Genomic DNA, 21,422 nt, shown 5'->3' with positions numbered 1-21,422 from the left:
CAGTTTAATTACTCAGGAAACCTTCAACGAGTCTAAAGAAGAAAAAAATTTCAGGAGGAATGTTTGGCCAAAACCATTAATTATTCTTTGGCACGTAGGAGGAAACCAGAGCACCCAGAGATGACCCACCGTGCATGCGAAGGGACGATACTTAGCAATGCTATCGCTTGGCCACAACTTGCAGCCCCCAGACCTACTACAGCTGTCGAATTCTAACAGAAGCCGTCGTCGGCACTACCGAGTCGGCGTTCGCACTCGTGCCGCACGCCTCGCTGCTGTGGATGCGGGTCGGGAAGAAGCTCCCAGCACGTGCAGGGAAACTTCAGACGTCGTGACGAACTTCGACCCGCGGTGCAACCTAAAGATGGGGTTGGAGAGCTCGTAAAGATTGTTGATGACTGGAGTTGAGACATCGCAGCTATCCAGTGTGCGCTCTGTCGGGACCTTAATTATAAATGCGGTCGTTAACGCTGGTGAAATGTACTGTTTTTTAACTCGCTGGCTGCTTTGCATTGTCGGCTTTTGGACCCGTATTTAGCAACTGTGTTGTAAAAAATTGAACTACACATGAATTAATTCGGTAATGCTCTCCCAATGTGCGTTTGTCCTTAGAAGTCTTTGATTGGTGGTAATGATGATGTCACGCAATAATGTCATCATGGCCGGGTGCATCATGTGTACCATCATTGCATTGGCCAAGAAGGTTTTGCCCATTTCTCCTGGTTATCTTATCGCCAGATTATTTGGTAACCCTATCATCACTTTGCCCAGTTTTCTGCATGGTGAATCCAAAATAGCAACATAGCTTGATACGAACATTTTCGTTGAATTATCTTTACAAGGGTTATCATGACCCCACGTTGCAGACGGACAGAGCAAAAGCCTTACCGCTGTCAACATTAGTTGGAAAAGCGATATTAACAGCAGCTTCATGTCGACAAAAAATGTCAGACTTTCTTATATCCAGTAGGCATATTTTTGTTTTAGCATCATACCTCCCAAAATGTAAAAACATGCTGAACTAGAGAACATGCAAACATCTATCTGCCAACTCTGACAACAGCATATCTGAGGATGCAATGCAACAAAATACGCCCTTCCTTGCAGTGGGCAGGGGAGCCGAAAAATCCAGCCAAGTGTTGATGGAAAGGAGTAAAAATTCTCTTCCTGCATGATTATAAATATTTTTCCCTGGCCAAATCAAGACGTGCAGGCATCTTAATCATCGAGTTATTTCTAAATATATAGTTGGATCAGTAGCTTCTCGAACACTTAAATTACTGCATTAAACTAAATCTATTTTTACATTGTACAGCTATTAAAAGGCAGACCAAAATTTTAATGATGAAATAAAAGAAGCGAATGAGAAAAAGTTGGAGTGCTTTTCAAAAGCTGAACCTGATTATGATTGTGAAAATTTGCATACCACTGTGGCGAAAGAAGAAAGTGTTTAATCAGTACTTCTTACTTGCTATGATATATTGTTTGCAAAGCAGAATCGAGAGAGATGTATGGTTGTAATTACACAGAAAGAACGAGGAGCATTAAAATGTTGAAAAAAAGTAAGTGGGCATGGCCAGGGCACATCACCAGAAGTGATGATGGCTGATGGTTCAGAATAATAACAGGGTGGAAGCCAAGGAATAGAACGCATCACAGAGGACCTTCCCCCATGAGATTGAGTGATGAAGTCAATAAGGCTGATTCTTACACCGCAGGATCGCGAGAGGCCGTGGCGGCTCGGGGAGGCTTTCATCCAGCAGTGGATCGATGATAGCTTATGCATTTCTTTTCCCCAGAAAAAAAAACAACACATGGCGACTTTCCAATCGCACTCAAAGAAGGAAAGTGGCAAAAAAGCCATCACACGCTGCATCCCACAAACGCGACTGTGTCATTGGGCACGGGTCCATGTAATAAAACACTATATATACTGAACACCTCTCCGCCAATAGGCAGGGGTCCAGACAGATACATTACTGGACAAACCATCCATGGCAGGAGGGAAAGAGTTTTCAAAACAAAACTGCACACAAACCAACCTCGCAAACGCAGTGCGATCACCCAGTGAATTCACATACGGCTACTTTTGCTACGAACCTCTTCCAGACATGTGCATGCTGGGAATGTTTTTTTCTCATTGAACGGGGTCCCAAGTCTTTTTTTCTACGGAGTGCTCTTAACCAATGACATATTGTTTTCTGACACTGCTTTGGCGGTGGTGCACAAAATAAAAAATAACAACAAAAAACTCATGTTCGTCAATAACACCGCATTAAGAGAAAGCATGAGAGGTGACGTTTTGGGCAATGGTCATTCTTCATAGCGCACGGAAGATAATGTCTGGCAATTCATCGGCATGTTTGACAAGCATAACTCTGGTAACGAGACCCAGAATGTCGAACGATACGAGCCAAGAGTTTGCTTGATTTAAAAAAAATAAAATGTAGCTGGAAGCAAACAGGCTTGATGCCATGAACGTATTGTTACGCATACGTGGCAATACAAACGGGAGTTCACGTACATTCGCTTTGAATACGCGGCCGAGTGATGACGATAACCAATGTGGACGGAACACGGTTGGGTTGTGGGTAGAAAGCTGGCGTTCGTTCACATTGTTTGCTGCCCTTCCCACGCACATCCGATTCGCACGCACGGTGCAAAAGAAGTTCAACGTACACGCATAGGGGCTATCCATTTAGTACGTACGCATGGAGGGTGGGGGGGGTTAACCCAAATGAGTACGCTTGCGTAAGGGGGCTCTACTGACAATGTACGTACGCATAGGAAACGGTGGGGGGGGAGGGGTTGAAGCCTCGATAACAATTTGTCTACATTGCCCTTCAAATGAGCCGCAGCTCAGACAAGTGCTACCGCGAGAAGTATGACTGTGGGAGAGGCGTCACTTGTGTGTCACCGTGCCCCTGACTGCGAGCTATCACGCTGCTGTGCTGCAGCCTGATGCTGCGCCTGTTGACGAAACCCCTATAACACGACACCTATAAAACGTCACCTGTTCGACAGAGTTTGGTCGGCGTTTGAACTCGACACACTGTTTAAACGTACGCAACTTCATTATTTAATGCAGCCGGCGGTGGACTATCTGTTTGCTTAAACACGTTAATATATTGATTAATCCTTGATCGTTTCTACGTGGATTAAATATCGGCCGGTCTATAGGATTCGGGGGGGGGGCGTGCGTCAATCGTACGTACGCAGGTGGGAGGGGGTGTAAAAAGTCCGCGTGCGTACAGGGAGTGGGGGGGAGGGGTCGTGTTTTGACAGATTTTTGCGTACCTACTACATGGATGGCCCCTTAGCCTGGGTATGTTGTCCCCCGTCTATGGAGCGTTTGGCACGGCCAAGGTGGTGAAGATGATTCAACGCATTAGCCAACCAGCGTGTGGTTGAGAAGTAATTGATATTCATACTCGAGATACTCTGCGAGGCTTGCTGCCATGGTGTGATAGCTCGCATACCGGACTTGCAATCACCCAAAGGTCGCCGGTTCGATCATTCATCTCGGCAGTTGAGATAATGCGTGAATTTCTTCGATGTATTTATGTCCTGTATTTCGATTTAAAGCTTTCGTGACTGCAGGGATTCATCTTCTTGGTTCTTTCGGTAAAGTCACGTAGAAGGGAAATAATAAAATTATAAAAATAAAACATAATAAAATAATTCTCACGACGTCCTTAGGTTCTTCACCTGAGGACGGCTGCTTGCGTTGTGGCCGAAACGTCGTGAGAATTATTTTATTATGTCCTGTATGTTGAACGTCTTTCGCACCGTACGTAGCCAACCGTGCTAATCGGAGGGTGCACTGAGCACATTCCCTCCGTCTCTTTCCACAGCTAATGGAGCGGTAGGTCTCGTGTGCCGGTGGCGAAGCGTGACGAATTCCCACCTTCAACGGCGTGTTCGGCCAGCGCGTCGTCTCGTGGAGGCCCCTTTCGCCAGCAGTGGAGTGAGCAAAGAAATAATAGGGCTCATACTCTGTTTTTTTCGGTAAAGTCACGTAGGTAAAACATTTAAATAGATTAAATCACGACGTTTCGGGCGCAACACAAGCGTCCTTCTTCAGGTGGGGGACCACTTAGCGAAAGCACACCGCTTAAGCCACCACTTAAGCGGTGTACTTGAATTTATTTAAACTTTTTTACCTACGTGACTTTACCGAAAAAACCAAAGAGTATGAATCCTTACAGTCACGAAAACTTCAAATCTAGAAATAATAGGGATTCAGCTTTACCTCCCTCGTACTTTTCAACCGCATTCTAAGACGCCGTGAGTAAGTACGTGGACACCTACGGGCTGTCTGCCCATGGATCGCAATGACGATGATGAAGTGAATACAGTTCATAGCCCGCTGTCTGTTGGAGTAACCAAACTCCGATACTCGCGAACCACCACGGTACGCCTTTTTTTCCTCCTGTTTACCAATCTTCTCCGTTCAAATTCCTTACACACTCACGCGAGCGATCTTTTTTTGAATCAGCGTAGTGCAATAGCTTAGCAATAAGCGTGTAACGACTTAATTGTATTTAAACTAGGAGGGGGGACAATTGGTAAATGTGGAGTAGACCTAGCATGGTTGGATCGCACAGGCTGTAGATTTGGACATCCTAATATGGGGACTGTTGCAATGGTTTAGCATTTGCAAGGAAAGTGAATAACTGTACTCTCGATGGAAATCCATCCAGAAACTCACTTCTCGCGCATTATGTCCCGTCCGTTACAAATAAAATGCGATTTTTTTTTTATAAAGCAATAATAAATCATGTTTTCTTCTGCTTCAACTCTCCTCTGAAGTGACCATAATTTTCAAACAAACAAAGGGCTTGTTTATACTGCATGGAGGAGCATGGCTGCATTGCGTCAAAGGGTGCAAAGCGCACAGCTTGCATTTAATAACAATCGCCAACGGGGACCCATCCGTTGTTATATAACTGTTTAGCAATTTCCGCTATCCACAGAGAGAGATAAAAAAAAGGCATCGGCATCTAGCATTAGATAACGACTTCAGTTTGATTTCAAGAGCTGCAATGATCGCATGGTATGTTACTGCTTGATCATTTAGGCAAAACATTTTGCCCACCACGACCGAATGCGATTCGAATATTACACGAATCCACATCACGATTTAACAACACGCACATATAAATGGTAGATGTTTGTCGTACCAATAATACGCCGATTGTGCTATCGGAGTCGTGTCATCAAATAAAGGGTCAATTCGGAACCCTCTCAAAGCAGTTGCATCACACCGTATGCGAGAACAGCCCGCGAAATGGGATACCACAGAACTACCTCCGACGTCTCATCACAAGTAAACATGACCATATTCTTGGGTCTTTCGGTAAAGTCACGTAGATAAGTTCAAAGAAAATAACAAAAAAATAACAATTCCATACCCGGACTCACTGAGAGGTGTGGTTATAATCGGCTTCTACTGGTGTTTTGTAAATTTCAAAGCAAATCAAGTGGAAAGTCGAATGCAACCAATCAGGGAAAACGACACATTTGATAACGTGTCTGTTGTGTAGACATTGGTGACCGGGCTGAGGCCATCAACTCTACAAACTTGAAAACCCGGTTTCCTCACGTGTGTGCCTCAACCCGAGATTCCGAGTTCAGGTTTTGTCGGCACAGTCGCCTGCTCAGTGCTCCGACTGTTGAGTCGTGAGGCCACCCTCACGCCCCCGTATTTCCAGGGTGACTTTTGAAATGCAAACCTCGTCCCCCCCTATCGTGGTCACGTTACACACGCAGCAAGCTGCTTGGCTGAGCCAGGGGTTGAAACGCGTTCGCGTGCGGGTGGCAATGGGCTCCGTGTAAGAATATGTGTTTACTCTTTTTAGCAATAAAATAGGCGTGTTAAGATGGTAAAACACCAAAACAGAAACCTTTTGCCAGGAATCATGTCTGCATTGGCCACACGTACTTGTAGTGAACGTGCAAAAAAAAAACATGCTCTGATCGTATAAGCATTGTCTTTGAAACTGACTGGTTCTTACCAGAGAGAGCTTTCTTTGGAGCTGAGTCTCAATCAGTGTTAGTTCAGAGAACGCCAAAAGACAGGATTCCTTGCAAAAGGTTTTTGTTCGGTGATTTAACATCTTAACACAACTTTTTATTGCCAGAAAGGGTAAAACCTTTTCTTATATTTTGATACTGGTCCCATATGGTATAGCTCCAACCATACCTCTCAACATGAACGCAATGCAGTAAAACAAAACAAAAATGCAGTCACATGTGTAATGCCCTAGAAAAAAAAAATACGTATACAGTACACTATGGGAACCTCATTTGCCAGTAAAAATATGATAATTGGTTCTTTACCCTTCTATCTGGCAACAAAACTGACACCTTTTTACAAGGAGTCATGTTTGCATAGACCGCAATACCTGCAGTCATAATACAAACAAAAGAACATAACTCTGATAATGTGCACTGTCCTTAAAGTTGATTGATCCACACCCGAGACAGCTTTCCTTAGAGCCTAGTCTCATATGGGTTGGACTCATATGGGTTGGACCATCTGGTCCAACCCATATGAGACTAGGCTCTAAAGAAAGCTGTCTCGGGTGTGGATCAATCAACTTTAAGGACAGTGCACATTATCAGAGTTATGTTCTTTTGTTTGTATTATGACTGCAGGTATTGCGGTCTATGCAAACATGACTCCTTGTAAAAAGGTGTCAGTTTTGTTGCCAGATAGAAGGGTAAAGAACCAATTATCACGTATACAGTAGTTGCTCGTCACGTCCAGCGAATACTGAAACGACGGGAAAGATGCCACCACCATTACAACGTCAATTGTTGATAACACGGAATGCATCCAGGCTCATTCGGGGTCACATCCTTCTGGGGCTCATCAGCAAATACATGCTGAGTGACCAGACATTATTGTCAAGTGCACTCCCATATACTCCATCTACAAGACAGAGCTCTCCTCCAACGCAACGTCACATCTCCACATATATAAAAGGCAAAGTTGTGATTATGTGTGTCTGTTCAAAATGTTGGGCGTACTTCTCGACGTGCAACAAACTTGAAATTTGCCATGTGGATACTTTCCAGACTGTACACCATGCAAAAATTATAAAAATACACTTTTTTGGGGAGGGGGGAGCTCAATAATGCTAATATTTTTTGCACGGCAAGTGAGCTGTGACGTCACATCTGTCACGTGACCAACGCATGTGGAAGCGTAACGCATTGTAGTGTAGCGGTAAGCGCGCTGCGGTCTGAACCCGGCGACCCGAATTCGATTCCCGCTCACGGCCACCACCGGTGATGATTATTTTAACGGGTCCTGGGCCTCCCCTAGGTCGACTCAGCCTCAAAGGAGTAACTGATCTGCTGTGTGAACATCGCCACTGTGGGGACAAAGGCGCTGTCACCCACCCCCTCGTAGCATATAAAACACAAATCGCAAGAGATACATTATTATTTATTTTTATTTCCCATCTACGTGACTTTACCGAAAGAACCAAAGAGTATGCAGGAGATACATTTTCAGAAACCAACGGTTGTACGGCCAATGCCTTCGACGCACAATTATACTTTTTTTTGTCTATCGAAACCTACATCATCATTATCATCATTAGCCATGGACAAACCACTTCTGGATGAAGGTCTCCCCAAGTCGTCTCCACCACCCCTCTCAAGATCCTCATATAGTACACTACCATCATAACGGACTGAACGCTGCACGAAATCGCAATCTCAAGTGTTTCCCAAAAAAGATGTTCTCTTCCCTTTGATGCGCGTGACGTGCCTGCCCAGATACTGCATTGCCTCTAATTGGCACTATTTTCAACAACTAAAAATCAATCTTGAGCCTCTGAACATTGGTGCTCTTACGCAATCGTTATAAAGTAGTTACTGCTTTCTGCACGTATAGCTTTGATTAGTAATCGAAATAGGAGCATGGTTTCGATATAATTGCCTCGCCGTACGACGATTATCGCAATATCAATTGATTTGAATTTGGAAATTGCTTTAAATTTATTTTTGCCGTTTTTGTGCTGTTCTGCACTTATAATGCAAAAAGATATTTTACTAAAAAAAAGTTTTTCCAAAGTAGTTCACTCAAAATAAGCTTGTAACGTGTCTTCTAATTTAAATTACATCATGCTGTGAGAAGACTACGGCGTCACATAATCACCACGCTGACAATTTATCCGGAAAACGTGTTTACAAAGCACAAACGCAATGCGTAATTGCATTTTCTTCACTTCAATTAGTGCGCCTGTCAAATGTAATCACTGTCGTGTTATTTCATTCATATTTTGACGGGAAATAAATTAAATTCTGGAGAGAGAAAAAAAAGCAACGATAATTGCGATACCTGTATGACGATATCGTGTAAAACGGGCAATACGATTATCGTGGCTCATATACTGTACGATATATCGTCATATCGCCATATCGCGGTAATTCTGTTAATTTATCCGCCCTCATGTAGCCTATATACACCGCAAGACTCACTGCCCGTCGGCGGCAAGTCATTGCTTGTATGCGAAAAAAATTGTGTTCCAACCGAGAACGTGTGCTTGTGGAATGTGGTTGGCAAATATCAAGTTAGGAGTTAGGCGTTTCCCCCCCCACCTCTTCTTTTGAACTATGTCGCCTACTGCTTATAATTAAAAACGTCTCAGGTTTTCAATCAATAGCCTAGAATACTCGGGAGCAATAATGAACGATAGTGCCACATTTTCTACGCGTATGATTGATGAACATCTTTCGTTGTGGCGCGCAGCCCAATACTATGTGGGCTACTACTGTGTATGCGTATACACATGGTATAAAACCTCAACACAGCCGTCAATAACACTGCCCTAAAAGAGGAAGCAATGCTTTACGTAATGAGCGACGTCTTGTACAATGGCCCGTCTTGATAGCTTATGCACCACTGCCAGGCAGTTACCATATACACACACACTTTAAAGCGTTATGGTGGCATAGATGTAAACGTTTCTATCCCAAGCCAAATCCCCAAAGCAAAACCCTCTTGAAACTCGGGGTAGACTTTCCTGGGTAATTAAATGGAATTGCTGATATTGATTTGCTGGCTACCAGCCTTATTCTTAATTGCTTTCAGGATTTTAAATATTAGTAGAACTTAATAGGATGTTGGTTCAACATAAGTTATACTTACAAGGCAATGTCGCCCATGCAATTTTCGGACACAGTATGTAATAAGTTATAAGCCTGAATACACAATGTCTCGCTTTTCTAAATTTAAATAAACCCTGCGAAACGCTCTCTTTTTGTCCGATATTTCCCGAAAGTCGACAAAACAAAATGATGAATCCCCATGCCGTACAAGGCCCGGACCCACGTCTTTCGTGGTCAAACATCTAAATTTGCTCGGGACGTCAGAGGATTTTTGAACCACAGCACGAGGTCCCCCTGTACATGCAGACAGTACCGTGGAGTCCAGCGGCGGGAGACGAGTAGGGGGGAGAGAAGGGGGGGGGGCAGGAGAATGGCTCGTATTGAGCAAATGTTATACGAGCATAATACTGGTAGGAACCTCCTGGTTCCACTAGCCCACAGGGGATTATTGTGTCCGTCCGTCCGTCGTGCATCCAAAAATGGGAGGGGTGGGGCTGGGTGGAGAGGGGAGGGTGGGGAGCGGCTGGGTGGAGAGGGAGGGGCTGGGTGGGGAGGGGAGGGGAGGGTGGGGAGGGGCTGGGTGGGGAAGGTGGAGCTGGGTGGGGAAGGTGGGGAGGGGCTGGGTGAGGAGGGGCTGGGTGGGGGGTGGGAGGGGTGGAGTTGGGTAGGGAGGGGCTGGTCACCCCGTGGTGCCCTTATAAAACTCAACGTTTAACCTATTCACGCCGGCTTGTGCCCGCCCTCCCAGTCGGGCATATTTGCGGAATACACCACGCCGCCGTTGACCCTGGCCATTGACCGAACAACCCAACGTTCCTACCAGCTCCCTCCGCAGGAATGTGTTTGGTACAAAAATAAAAAATCTAACTCTCGCACTGCCCGCGTATTTGCACGGGATACACGGACTGGCATGGGTGAGTGGGGTGGGGGGGGTAGGCGTGACGTAAACACGCACGAACCCGGCTCAACGCTGGGGATGTCATCATGCACCGCCGTGCACTTGCCCGACCGCGTGCCAGCCAGCAAAACTTTCAAAATGTATAATGCTGTAGCGCACGAGCGACGCGCACGTGTTTTTGGACGTGCTGGTCCGTTCTTCCCGCCCTCCAGCCAGCCAGTAAAACTGTGTTTTATAACATGATGCGATACGTCAGTTGCTGAGCACAGGCCCCAGGGCCTAAACAAAACAAAAACTCATCTTCTTGGTTCTTTCGGTAAAATCACGTAGAAGGGAAATAATAAAATAATACAAATAAAACATAATAAAATAATTCTCACGACGTTTCGGGCACAACGCAAGCAGCCGTTCTCAGGTGAAGAACAGGTCTGTCGGAAAGACAGCGTCTGAATGACGCGTCTGAATGACGCTGTCTTTCCGACAGACCTGTTCTTCACCTGAGGACGACTGCTTGCGTTGTGGCCGAAACGTCGTGAGAATTATTTTATTATGTTTTATTTGTATTATTGTATTATTTGCCTTCTACGTGACTTTACCGAAAGAACCAAGAAGATGAATCCCTGCAGTCACGAAAGCTTTAAATCGACATTTAAAACAAAAACTGTTAAGAGGCCAGTAACAAACAGCGCTTCTCATTCTGAGCAAGAGCCAACAGGAAATTTCCAACGTCGAGCATTGCGGGGAAAGAAACAGGATGAGACGTGTTTTGACCTGCAGTGTGGTAAACAGCTTCGACCTCCCCCCTATGCTAAAGCCAGCCCCTCCCCCCAGCCCACACTACTAATTATTACATCCATTTAAACAAATATTGGTGGCAAAACATCGTACAATTAAGCAGTGGGCGTCGCAGCCTTTCCTCACACGTTGTGTACATTGCGGGCGAGAGCTAGAACGGCACACACGATAGGCAACAGGCAGATCGTATCGATACCCAGTCCGTGTTTAGCATTTGTTTAACAACTACAAATTTGTCGCGTTGTATTTTGCCCTCTCTGAACGAAGTCACGCTGCGTGCACGGTCCCGTGAAGATCTTGCGGCACAGCGATGCCCTTCACAAGAAGCCGCGGTGACAATGTTGTTGTATACTACGTGTGGGATCTACGTTAAACTTAGATTCTTTGGGTCTACGTTAAACTGATTTCGCGACATTTCACCACGAAGCAGTGCAGTACTGATTTGCAGCAAATGTGAATTTACGTTTGCGCGGTGCACAAAGCTAACAGATCACGTTTTGCAAAAAGGGAAGGAAAAAAAAACTAAAACGCCCCCCGAAAAAAATGAATTCGCAAGCGTGACGTCATTTGGCAAGCAACGTCAAGCATTAACATGTGCTTATATATGTGTGTGTGTGCAGTAACGAGATTCTTGCAGCTCCAGCAGCAGCAACAGCAGCAGCAGAATCGTTCAGCTATAAGCTTACAAACCCTCAAAGTATCCGTGGAAAGCAAAAAAAAAGCATCAGTAGAATCAGACATAAGCAGGTACCTTGGGGAGAGGGGAGTGGGGCGGTGGTTTTGCTGTTAGTTCAGTCATGATACGGAATCTCTGAACTGCCAGCGCTTTTTCACAGCGCTATTTATAGAGTCGATGCTCTACGCGCACACATCGGCGTCACGAGAGATGACCGACCAGTGGCTGGACACGTGGGTGTATATATGTCTGGGTCTCTGTGTGTGTGTATTCGCGTGCCGCCTTTTGCCGCTGTCACTTTCTTGCGCGCAGTTCGGCGTTGGAGTGAAACCGCGGTGGTGGTGGTGGTGGTGGCAGCAACGTTGAAAGAAGATTCGACGGGCCCCCCCACCCATTCATCATCGACTACCACCGCCACCGTCGTCATATTAGTGTGCCTATGTATAGCCCGTTACATGTATGCGATTCGAGGAGAGATTAGTTCAGTAACACTGCAAGGAGGACGCTTGACGCTCTTAAGATGCTGCGGTATTTTTGTTTTATTAAATACGTGTTTTTAAAAGTTTAGTTGACTTTATACGCGGAAATATATCGGCATAGAAATCTCAGTTTTCTCGCAGTGCGATTTTAAATAATATCACAGTGTATTAATATATTTAGGGTTGTGTTATTTATTATTACAAAGTTGCGCATAACAGACACACGCTAAGTTACTTGAATGGATAACATCCCTTGGGCTAGGACCGAAGCCTCCAGTCGGTTTCGAAGACGGGCCAAATAAGAGCGACAACATGTTTGTGACTCACGAAAACTCAACCTCACATCTGAATGGGACTTCGGAAGGCATCAGCATCAGCAACGAGACGAGTCCGACCGTGGAGCCGAGAAGAGCTGTCACTTTGGCGCTGGTCCTCGGCGCATTCATCATCTTTGCCATCGCAGGCAACATCCTGGTGGTCCTCTCCGTGGTCTGCAACAAACACCTGCGCACCGTCACCAACTACTTTATCATCAACCTGGCGAGCGCCGACCTCCTGCTCAGCACCACCGTGTTGCCATTCTCGGCCACCTTCGAGATACTGGGCTACTGGGTCTTCGGACGGATTTTCTGTGACATCTGGGCGGCGCTAGACGTCCTGTGCTGCACCGCCTCCATCATGAGCCTGTGCGCCATCTCCATCGACCGCTACATAGGGGTCAGCTACCCGCTGCGCTACCCGACCATCATGACCGAACGCCGAGTGCTGCTCATCCTCATAGCCGTGTGGGTGCTGGCCATCGTCATCTCGGTGGGGCCCCTGCTCGGCTGGAAGGAGCCGGCGCCACCAGATGAGACCGTCTGCGAGATCACGGAGGTGCCAGGCTACGCGCTCTTCTCGGCCATGGGCTCCTTCTACATTCCGCTCGTCATCCTGCTGGCCATGTACTGCCGGGTGTACGTCGCGGCGCGTCGGCAGACCAAGAGCCTCGAGGAGGGCATCAAGCGGGAGCGCTCCAGCTCCTCCGAAGAGGTCACCCTGCGCATACACAGGAGGACCATCGCTCCGGGGGAATACTCGCTCAGGGACACCAGCAAGGGACCTCACTTCAGGAGCTCCTTGTCCGTGCGGTTCATGAAGTTCTCTCGGGAGAAGAAGGCGGCGAAGACACTCGGGATCGTCGTGGGAGTCTTCATTCTCTGCTGGCTCCCATTCTTCATCGCTCTGCCCATCGGTAAGCTGAGCCCCCCCCCCCCCCCCCCCAGAAGCACTACACATTTGTACAATACCTTGGGTGAGAGATAGACCGGGTGGCCTTTATTTGTAGATGAAGGTGCAGCCCTGCAATTTACTTGCTCACGCCACTGCTGGCGGAAGGCTCTCGACTTTCGGGAGCCCCTCTCGTTCGGGTACATTGGCCTACTCTTTCCCACACCTTACCCCACCACACGCCCCTGGCGGTCAATTAACTTGTGTCGTACCCATTTATACTGCGAGTTCGAACAGAGGCGGGGTGATTTCATAAACTTTCACATTTGCTTAAGCTGCCGCTCCGGGAAATCGAAACGGTGACCTCTGGATTGCAATTCGGGTGCACTAACCCGTATCCTCTTTCATTTTAATCAACAGGTAATACGTAATAATCGGATGGAGCAGTAGTGCAGTGGTTGGTGCACTGCGCTCTTAGTTTTTGTTGAGTGAGTGATATCCGAACCGATCCCGGTTCCCTTGCTCCATCAACTCGCACTTGCCAGTGTTGTGAAGTATGGTCAAATAACCTCCCATGGTCGACAGCGTGGGGAGACCGCACATCCAGCGGTGGATTAACAAAGCGCGATTACGTGATGTTTAAAATTCATTATTAATTGTTGCAATTTAATATTCTATCACCCCCCCCAGAAATGCCTCAGTGGTACACAATACTTTTTTTGAGAGGGTCTTGCTACCCTGGGATGGTTGGCTCATTTTGTTCATGGGAGTTTGACTCTGTGTGGTCCGACACAGAAACCCGGAGAACACCCACCACGCATGAAACAAGGCGTGTGGCAGAGGTCGCAACCGGGTACCCGATACCCGTACCCTACCCGATACCCGGCTACCCGTACCCGGCCGGGTACGGGTACCCGTTTGCGACCCTGGTGCGGCCGGGTACGGGTAGGCCGTGAGTCACTGGTGAGTAGCCGTTTGTCACTCATTTCGGGTAGGGTACGGGTAGAGAACGGCTACCCGTACCCGGCCGGGTATGGGTACCCATTTGCGACCCTGGTGCGGCCGGGTACGGGTAGGCCGTGAGTCACTGGTGAGTAGCCGTTTGTCACTCATTTCGGGTCGGGTACGGGTAGCGTACGGGTACCCATACCCGGCCGGGTACGGGTACCCGTTTGCGACCCTGGTGCGGCCGGGTACGGGTAAGGAATCAAAACCCGTTTGCGACCTCTGGCGTGTGGCACGCAACGATGCCACCTCCTGGCTACACCTCGAAGAGCCACGCATATACCCACCTGAGTTCCTAATTGCCAGGCTTCAAAAAAAAATATCCCGCTTAGCTCCCAAGATCCAACAACGAGGCGTTCGGAGCGAGTTTGGTCGGAGCCATTAATGGCACAGACCACGGCCGCGTCAGATGTTTATGATGCTCACGCAAATTAAACGACGCTTAACTCACTCCAGATGTTATAACAGCTTCTGGGCTATTAATCCCGTTATGGTATCAATAATATCGACCACCCGTTTTAAATGCGAACAACTTGTAACAATTATACAATTCAGAAAGCGCTTTCATTTCGTAAAAAACACACTCTTTTTTTAAAACCACGCTGCGTGCATTTGTGGGTTGATCGATGTGTTGCAGCCTTTCCAGAGGATAACAAAAACCGGTTGCAGAGATTGGATAAGTTCCATTAAATTTCGGGCACAAGTGAGTCAATTCACCTCCTCCCCATCATTTGAGATGCGTGGGAGTTCATCTCTTGCGGCGAGGGATACACAACGTAATGAGAACGACGTGTTTAGTTTAAAGTATGCCTCTCCGGACACATAACCTAGCGGTGTTGAAAATATATCCTCGTGTAAATCATTGCTTTGTGAGAGTTTCGCGGAACTTTATAGTTCACAATTTAGATTAATGCACAAAGGAACTCGATTCATCACATTGCGGAGTTTTGAACCAACGTAAATTTTGGACCTGCACTTCATATAAATCGCCTTTTTGCATGCGAGCAGTCCTCGACTGCATGTCTCCTGCCGTCGCCAATGCCAAAGCAGCACATTTCAAACCCAACCAAAAACGTAAACAACAACGATTAGTGGCCCTATAATTCACATCGCTGAGCTCTTCTCGTTATTTTTTTAAAGGGGCAGCCACATTCCATATCTGTACTGCACTTATATGCTTTCTCATATATACTGCTCCACGCCTTTGTCAACCTGCACTGACCAGCGAGGTGAAGTATGTTCAATGATCAACAACGATCCGCACGGAGTGGAGAGGCCTTCATCTAGCAGTGACTTGACAAATGGATGTACACGTGTAGGTGATATGAAAACAAATCCGCATGCACACAATGAGTGTATAACTATGGTGCAGGGTTTAAGACCACGCTATATCACAGTGCTATGATTCAATTGCGGTTTTTATTTAATTCACAAGCATAAGCCAACCCATTGCTGCATGACGGCCTCGGAACGTCGTGTCGGTTGTGGGGGTTATTTGTAACCATACTTCACCATGCTGGTTAGTGCAGGTTGGTAAAGGGGAGCGCTGTGGCCGTTTCAGATTTGTTTGCAGTGGCTAAGAATCAAGTTGTCTCGGCTCATGACGCAGTGCTATGCAACTGCACCACCGCTCCAACATTCTTCCCTTCATTACTAACCCTAATTGTTATCTGCAGTTGCAATGTTTTGCACTTCCACTTGTACACACACAATGCCCTGCACTGACCAGCGTGGTGAAGTATAGTCAAACATAGAGCGTGGAAATGCCTGCGTCCGGCAATGTACTGACATAGGGCTGTACATTGTGACCAATAATATACATGTAACACGATCTCTTCTTTGCATGAAAAAAAAAGCGTCAACACATTTTAATAAAGTAACACAAACAGATTGGGTCACATTCCCGTATTTGCGAATGTTCTTTTTCTTGTGGGCGTTTGAATAAAAGTGCTGATGTCTATGTTCAACACCAGCATTGGGGCACGACGCCAATACGATATTTTAATTGTCAGTTTTGCGAACATCTACGTACGGTACAACCTGTAACACACATCGGAGTGCCATGCTGGAGAACCGTATGTGAATCTGGCCAATCGCGTGTCGGAACATCGCAAGAATGTAAACACGGTGTGCGTGCATTACACGCGTACACACGTATTCGGATGGCGTGGTGGCAGACGCCAATCCTAACACTCGGGGCCGGGGTTGGTGGGTCACACAGAGATGGGAACCCATCAGTAGGCAACGAAGCAATTCATGTTCATGAGGGGAAGCGTGAACAGAAGGGTTTAATTGCTATACCGACGTGCGTGGGGCACTTCTATCGACCACCAAATCCCACTTCTCCAGTAAAGTCACGTAGAAGGGAAACAATAAAATAATATAAAACAATACAAATTATCACGACGTTTCGACTGTAACACAAGCAATCATCATCAGGTGATTGATGATCATCATCAATCACCTGATCAATCATCATCAGGTGATTGATGATTATCATCACACCTGATAATGATTGCTTGTGTTGCAGTCGAAACGTCGTGCGAATTTGTATTGTTTAATATTTGTATTATTTTATTATTTCCCTTCTACATATTACTAATATTCAATAATCAAGATATGTTATCGTTAATTTCACCTGGGCTCAAGAAACAAAAGTGGCACAATGCATGAGATTCCGTGTTGTCCACTTTGCCTTTATGTGTCCGTTGAACTCCGTAATTACGTGCTATGAATAAGGGCCGTTGCCCAAAACGTCACCTATTATAGATTAACGTTTCGGGCAGTGTCATTGACGAATGTTTCGAGTTGTTTATGTTAATTGTGCACGTGCTCCACTGCCATGCCGCCATCATCACGGAATAATCTAACTCGGTAAATGGTTGTATATGAACTTTTAAAATTGGTCGCTAAAGATGGATGGGTGAATTCCTAAATATATATATATTTTTAAAGCTTGGATACACTGCATTCAAAGCACGTGTTCGTCATCGTGCTACTTCTGCTGAAAGACATATGCAACAGCTGGCTTTTAAGTAGGTGATGGATACTCCTCTGCGCACGCAGTCGTGGTGGCGAGAGAGAAAAAAACACTTCCCTAACGCATTTGTTTGCGTTTTTTTTTTTGCACCCCACAGGTTCATTCTTCCCCTCGGTGAGGCCATCGCAGACCGTGTTCAAGGTGGTCTTCTGGCTCGGCTACTTCAACAGCTGCATCAACCCGCTCATCTACCCGTGCTCGAGCCAGGAGTTCAAGAGGGCCTTCCTGCGTGCCCTGCGTTGCCACTGCCGGGAAGGGCAGCGGCGGCGGAGGCAGCCGTGGGGTCTCCACCACGCGTCGTCGACGGGCAGCAGCTACAGCGGCGGTCGCAAGGGCAGTTCCCACCTCTCCCAGCTGCACGAGGTCCACGGGGGATGCAGCCCGGACGGCCTCTGCGAGAGGAGCCGGAGCCCCGACGAACCGTCGCCGGTCTCGCAGGACAGCCTCAGAGGCTGGAGATTGCTCAGCACCTCGAAAGCCCTGAGTGGCACCGCGCTGATATTGGAGCGGGCCAATTCTCCGCAGCCCGAGACGTAATGCTGAACGAAATTTCCGTTAAGCGATTGTACGCGCAAGTATAATCCGAAACGTCGTATGTGCTGTATGTCGATAATATATATTAATTGTGAATGTATATATTGTTATTAATATTATTATGGTAATGTGTTTTATAGGTCACGAAGCGTGATTAAATTATTGAAAAAATACAACCCGATGTGGGGGAAAAATACATTCCAAACTGAAGGCATATGTCAACGATTCGTCTTTGGACCACGTTTAAGTGGCAGCTGTCGCATTTTCTCCTGGTCTGTAACGTTTACAACCAAAAGTCGCCTACATATGAAGATGATGTCGATTATGTGTGTTGGACTGAGAACTATAGGCCATCAATTCTCGTGCGAATTAACACAAAACCGGACGCTAAAAACACGTCCTTGGGATTGTCTTGTCGATGTTATTTTAAGGCCCCGACTGCATTTTCATTGGACGTTCATTCGTGTAGCGTATGCGAAATAAGCTATGAAAGACATTTCATTAGTTTTCTTGCAATCGATTTGACTAATTCATCAAAACCAATACGCAATGCAGATATATAACCAAAGCGGTGGTGTTGAAGCCTCCTGTTTAACGAAAAAAAAACTCGTCCAGAATAAAAAAAACACGATGGTGCCCTCTTGTGGTCACATATTGCTATTGAATTCATTTTGTACCGTGTTTTTGATTGTGCACCACGGTTGCAGGGTTTCGTGTTTGAGGGTTGACATTTTTGTTGTTGTGGCAAAGTGCAAATTACCCCTTTAATGTCGTTGTTTGAACTCACGACGACTTTTAAAGAAAACTGAAAATGGCAATGTCAGTGAGCGCTTTGCGTGATGTTGATGTTTACCGCGTAACACTCCGTGGCATTATATGTACCTCCAAAATGTACAAATATAGGTGTGCCTCGATTTGATAAACCGATGTCAGACGTTGTGAAGTTGTTGATAAGCCTGTAAGATGTCACCATTGTGAATATTGGATGAAGTAAAACAATAAATATGTACGTGTTGAAAATATAAAATACTTATAATGATCTTGAGTTACTCAGGAACCTTGAACAACGGGTTATTTTGTGCTTGATTTCAACGTTTGCAAATATATATGTATTAACTTTGTCGATCCACTGCAGAATGAAGCTCTCCACACAAAATGTTGGTCATGGAGGGGGCGAGGGGGGGTTGTTTGACCATACCTCACCATGCTGGTCAGTGCAGGCTGCTAACGGGAAAGACAGAGTTTAGATATTACTCACCAACTGATGTCAGCCGTGGCCAGGAATCCAATTCAGGTGATGGGTTCCGAGCCCACTGTGCAACCCACTACCCCAACGCTCTGACCTTTTAAAATGATATAGCCTATCAATTAGTTTTCTTCATATATATGACACATGCGTTAATAAACATGTGGATCAAAAGTTACAACAACACGAAAAAAAAAGAGCTCATGTGCAAATGTTCTGTATAATGAACCTCAATGTAAATAAGATGTCCACGAGTTAGAATCAAACTCTTGATGTGGGTAATTATAGAGCCCATTTTAGAAGGCATTTTTCTAAAAGCATCTCTCCTGGCATTATTACTTTCAAAGCATATTTAATATACTCTCACTACTGAATCTAATAAGGTATGTTTACTTTTTGCTAAGACATTACTGAAATGACATGATAGTTCAAATGGTAATGTTTTTTGAGACTCTGTATCAATGTTCAAGAACTGCTGTTAAAGTAATTTTTTGTTTGTATCTCATTGTTGGCCTCCCTTATTCACGAATGCAGTTTGCGTTTCTAGTCAATTGAAATACATAGCGACGCAAATCATAACCACGTACAGAATAAATTAACGCCCTTTTGCAAAGCCAATTCGCAATGTTATTTAGCCCCACATTATTTTTACACGACCCTACAATAGAAAACCACAGGCTATAAATGGGTGCGTGGTGCAATCTCCAGTTAATTTCAGATTTAATATGAGTCCGTGCACAGCCTCCCTGTAGCTCTCTGAGTGGGAGTCTCATTTTTATGCTCCCTTGACCCAGAAGGTGATGAAAACAACACGCTTGGTCCAAATTATACACCACTGGACCTTGTAATGCAATCGTTATGGAGATACGCAGCACAGAATGACATTTTCTAAGCACGCAAAGAGTAGGAGGGTAGTCACTTGGGCTTCCACATGTGAATGACCTACACAGATGATCACGTGCTTGAGCTACTCGAGCTGTCGTCGAGGTTACGTTCCTGCAAAATGTTTTCCATTCGGCCATGCCCCAACCGAGACAACCAGATCCATACCGCGCTTCCTCTGGCTGTAACACCGGAAACCATCTGGCTGCTCTGAAGCTTAAAGAAAACCACAGCACAACCAACCACACGGTTATGCTTTTAACAGGCAGCCTGTCCGCTAGCATTCCTTCTTAATACTTTGTTTTGGTAGATTGGTGTTGCAAATCAAAATGCAGACATGCTTGTTTTCCTGAAAATAAACTGCAATGAACGGTATGTGTTCAGTTGATTGTTGTGCTTGGGGAGTGGGGGGGTTTCCTCGGTCTTCCATAATCCTATCCAACTTAACATCATCGTTGGCCCAGTTGTTTCCACAACAGCATACTCATCACAAACTGCTACCAGTTTTTTTTCTTACATTCTACAGGGTGTACCAGATGTCCTGTGACCCCCCCCCCCCCATTTTATTATTTTAAACTTAATATTGGTTCTAGATTTGAAGCTTTCGTGACTGCAAGGATTCATACTCTTAGGTTTTTTCGGTAAAGTCACGTAGGTAAAATTTAAAATTACTAAAAGTAAAATAAAAATCACGACGTTTCGGAAGCAACACAAGCTTCCGTCTTCAGGTGGAACCGTCACAGCACGATTGCTGTATCAAGTTTTCTTTTTTACCTACGTGACTTTACCGATAAAACCTAAGAGTATTAATATTGGTTGCGTGCCAATGTGTGTGAAAACAGAAATGAATAAGCAAAGGAACAAAAAATGTTGGGGGTCAATGAATTTGGGGTCACAAGACATATGGACCACCGTGTATTGTATAAAATGTTTTTGTTCGCCTGTCAACTTGTGAACTCATTAACTACTGTGTGTTATAAAACCACAACAGTCCACGAATTTCACTGAGATTTTATTTTGTATTTATCCCAGGAGGCGTTTTCACGACAGAATATCAAATTTCTCTTGCGGTTCAGGCTTGCTGGACATACAGGTTATTCAACCCAAGTGCAGTGACTCAGAAACCCACTGCATAAAGGGTGTGCAGGGATTATCTTCCTAGCCCTGTCTCTCTCTCTCTACAATGTTCTGTTTTCCAGCCCAACATGAAACACGGATTCAGTGTTTCAATCTTGACTTGAAGCTTTCGTGACTGTAGGAATCCATACTCTTTGGTTCTTTCGGTAAAGTCACGAAGTTAGAAATAAAATAAAAAATAAAATAAAACAAATCACTATTCAGTGCTTCTTTGCTTAAGATACGCTTGAGCAGTAATCTCATTTTACATCTGTTGTAAATGTACCCCACGGCATATCCACTTGTACAGGAATTTACTACTATAATGAGCCAAGAATATCTGTGTCCCGCGCATGACGTCACTCCACGTGGGCCAGCCTCCCTCATTAAAACTCATGAACAGGTGACGTCCTCCA

The 21,422-nt window shown here is 45.6% G+C and overlaps 1 protein-coding gene across 1 annotated transcript; it reads left to right on the top strand.

Annotated features, from left to right (window-relative positions):
* The first annotated feature begins 11,566 nt into the window (after window positions 1-11,566).
* Window positions 11,567-19,508, top strand: LOC144717610 (alpha-1A adrenergic receptor-like). The gene is made up of 2 exons (XM_078593107.1): window positions 11,567-13,208; window positions 17,326-19,508. Exons 1-2 carry the CDS (start codon window positions 12,287-12,289, stop codon window positions 17,763-17,765), a joined length of 1,362 nt encoding a protein of 453 aa, XP_078449233.1. The 5' UTR covers window positions 11,567-12,286; the 3' UTR covers window positions 17,766-19,508.
* Window positions 19,509-21,422: the final 1,914 nt, after the last annotated feature.

Source organism: Lampetra planeri, chromosome 4 (assembly GCF_965212315.1).
Source record: "Lampetra planeri chromosome 4, kcLamPlan1.2.h2, whole genome shotgun sequence".
NCBI classification, from domain to species: domain Eukaryota; kingdom Metazoa; phylum Chordata; class Hyperoartia; order Petromyzontiformes; family Petromyzontidae; genus Lampetra; species Lampetra planeri.
The sequence above is the reverse complement of the archived record's forward strand: the minus strand, read 5'-3'. Positions and strand labels throughout refer to the sequence as shown.

Bases quoted from the DNA above. Each gene is read 5' to 3' on its own strand.
- LOC144717610 (XM_078593107.1), top strand. From the start codon at position 12,287: ATGTTTGTGACTCACGAAAACTCAACCTCACATCTGAATGGGACTTCG. The intron at 13,209-17,325 runs GTAAGCTGAGCC...TGCACCCCACAG, and splicing joins CTTCATCGCTCTGCCCATCG to GTTCATTCTTCCCCTCGGTG.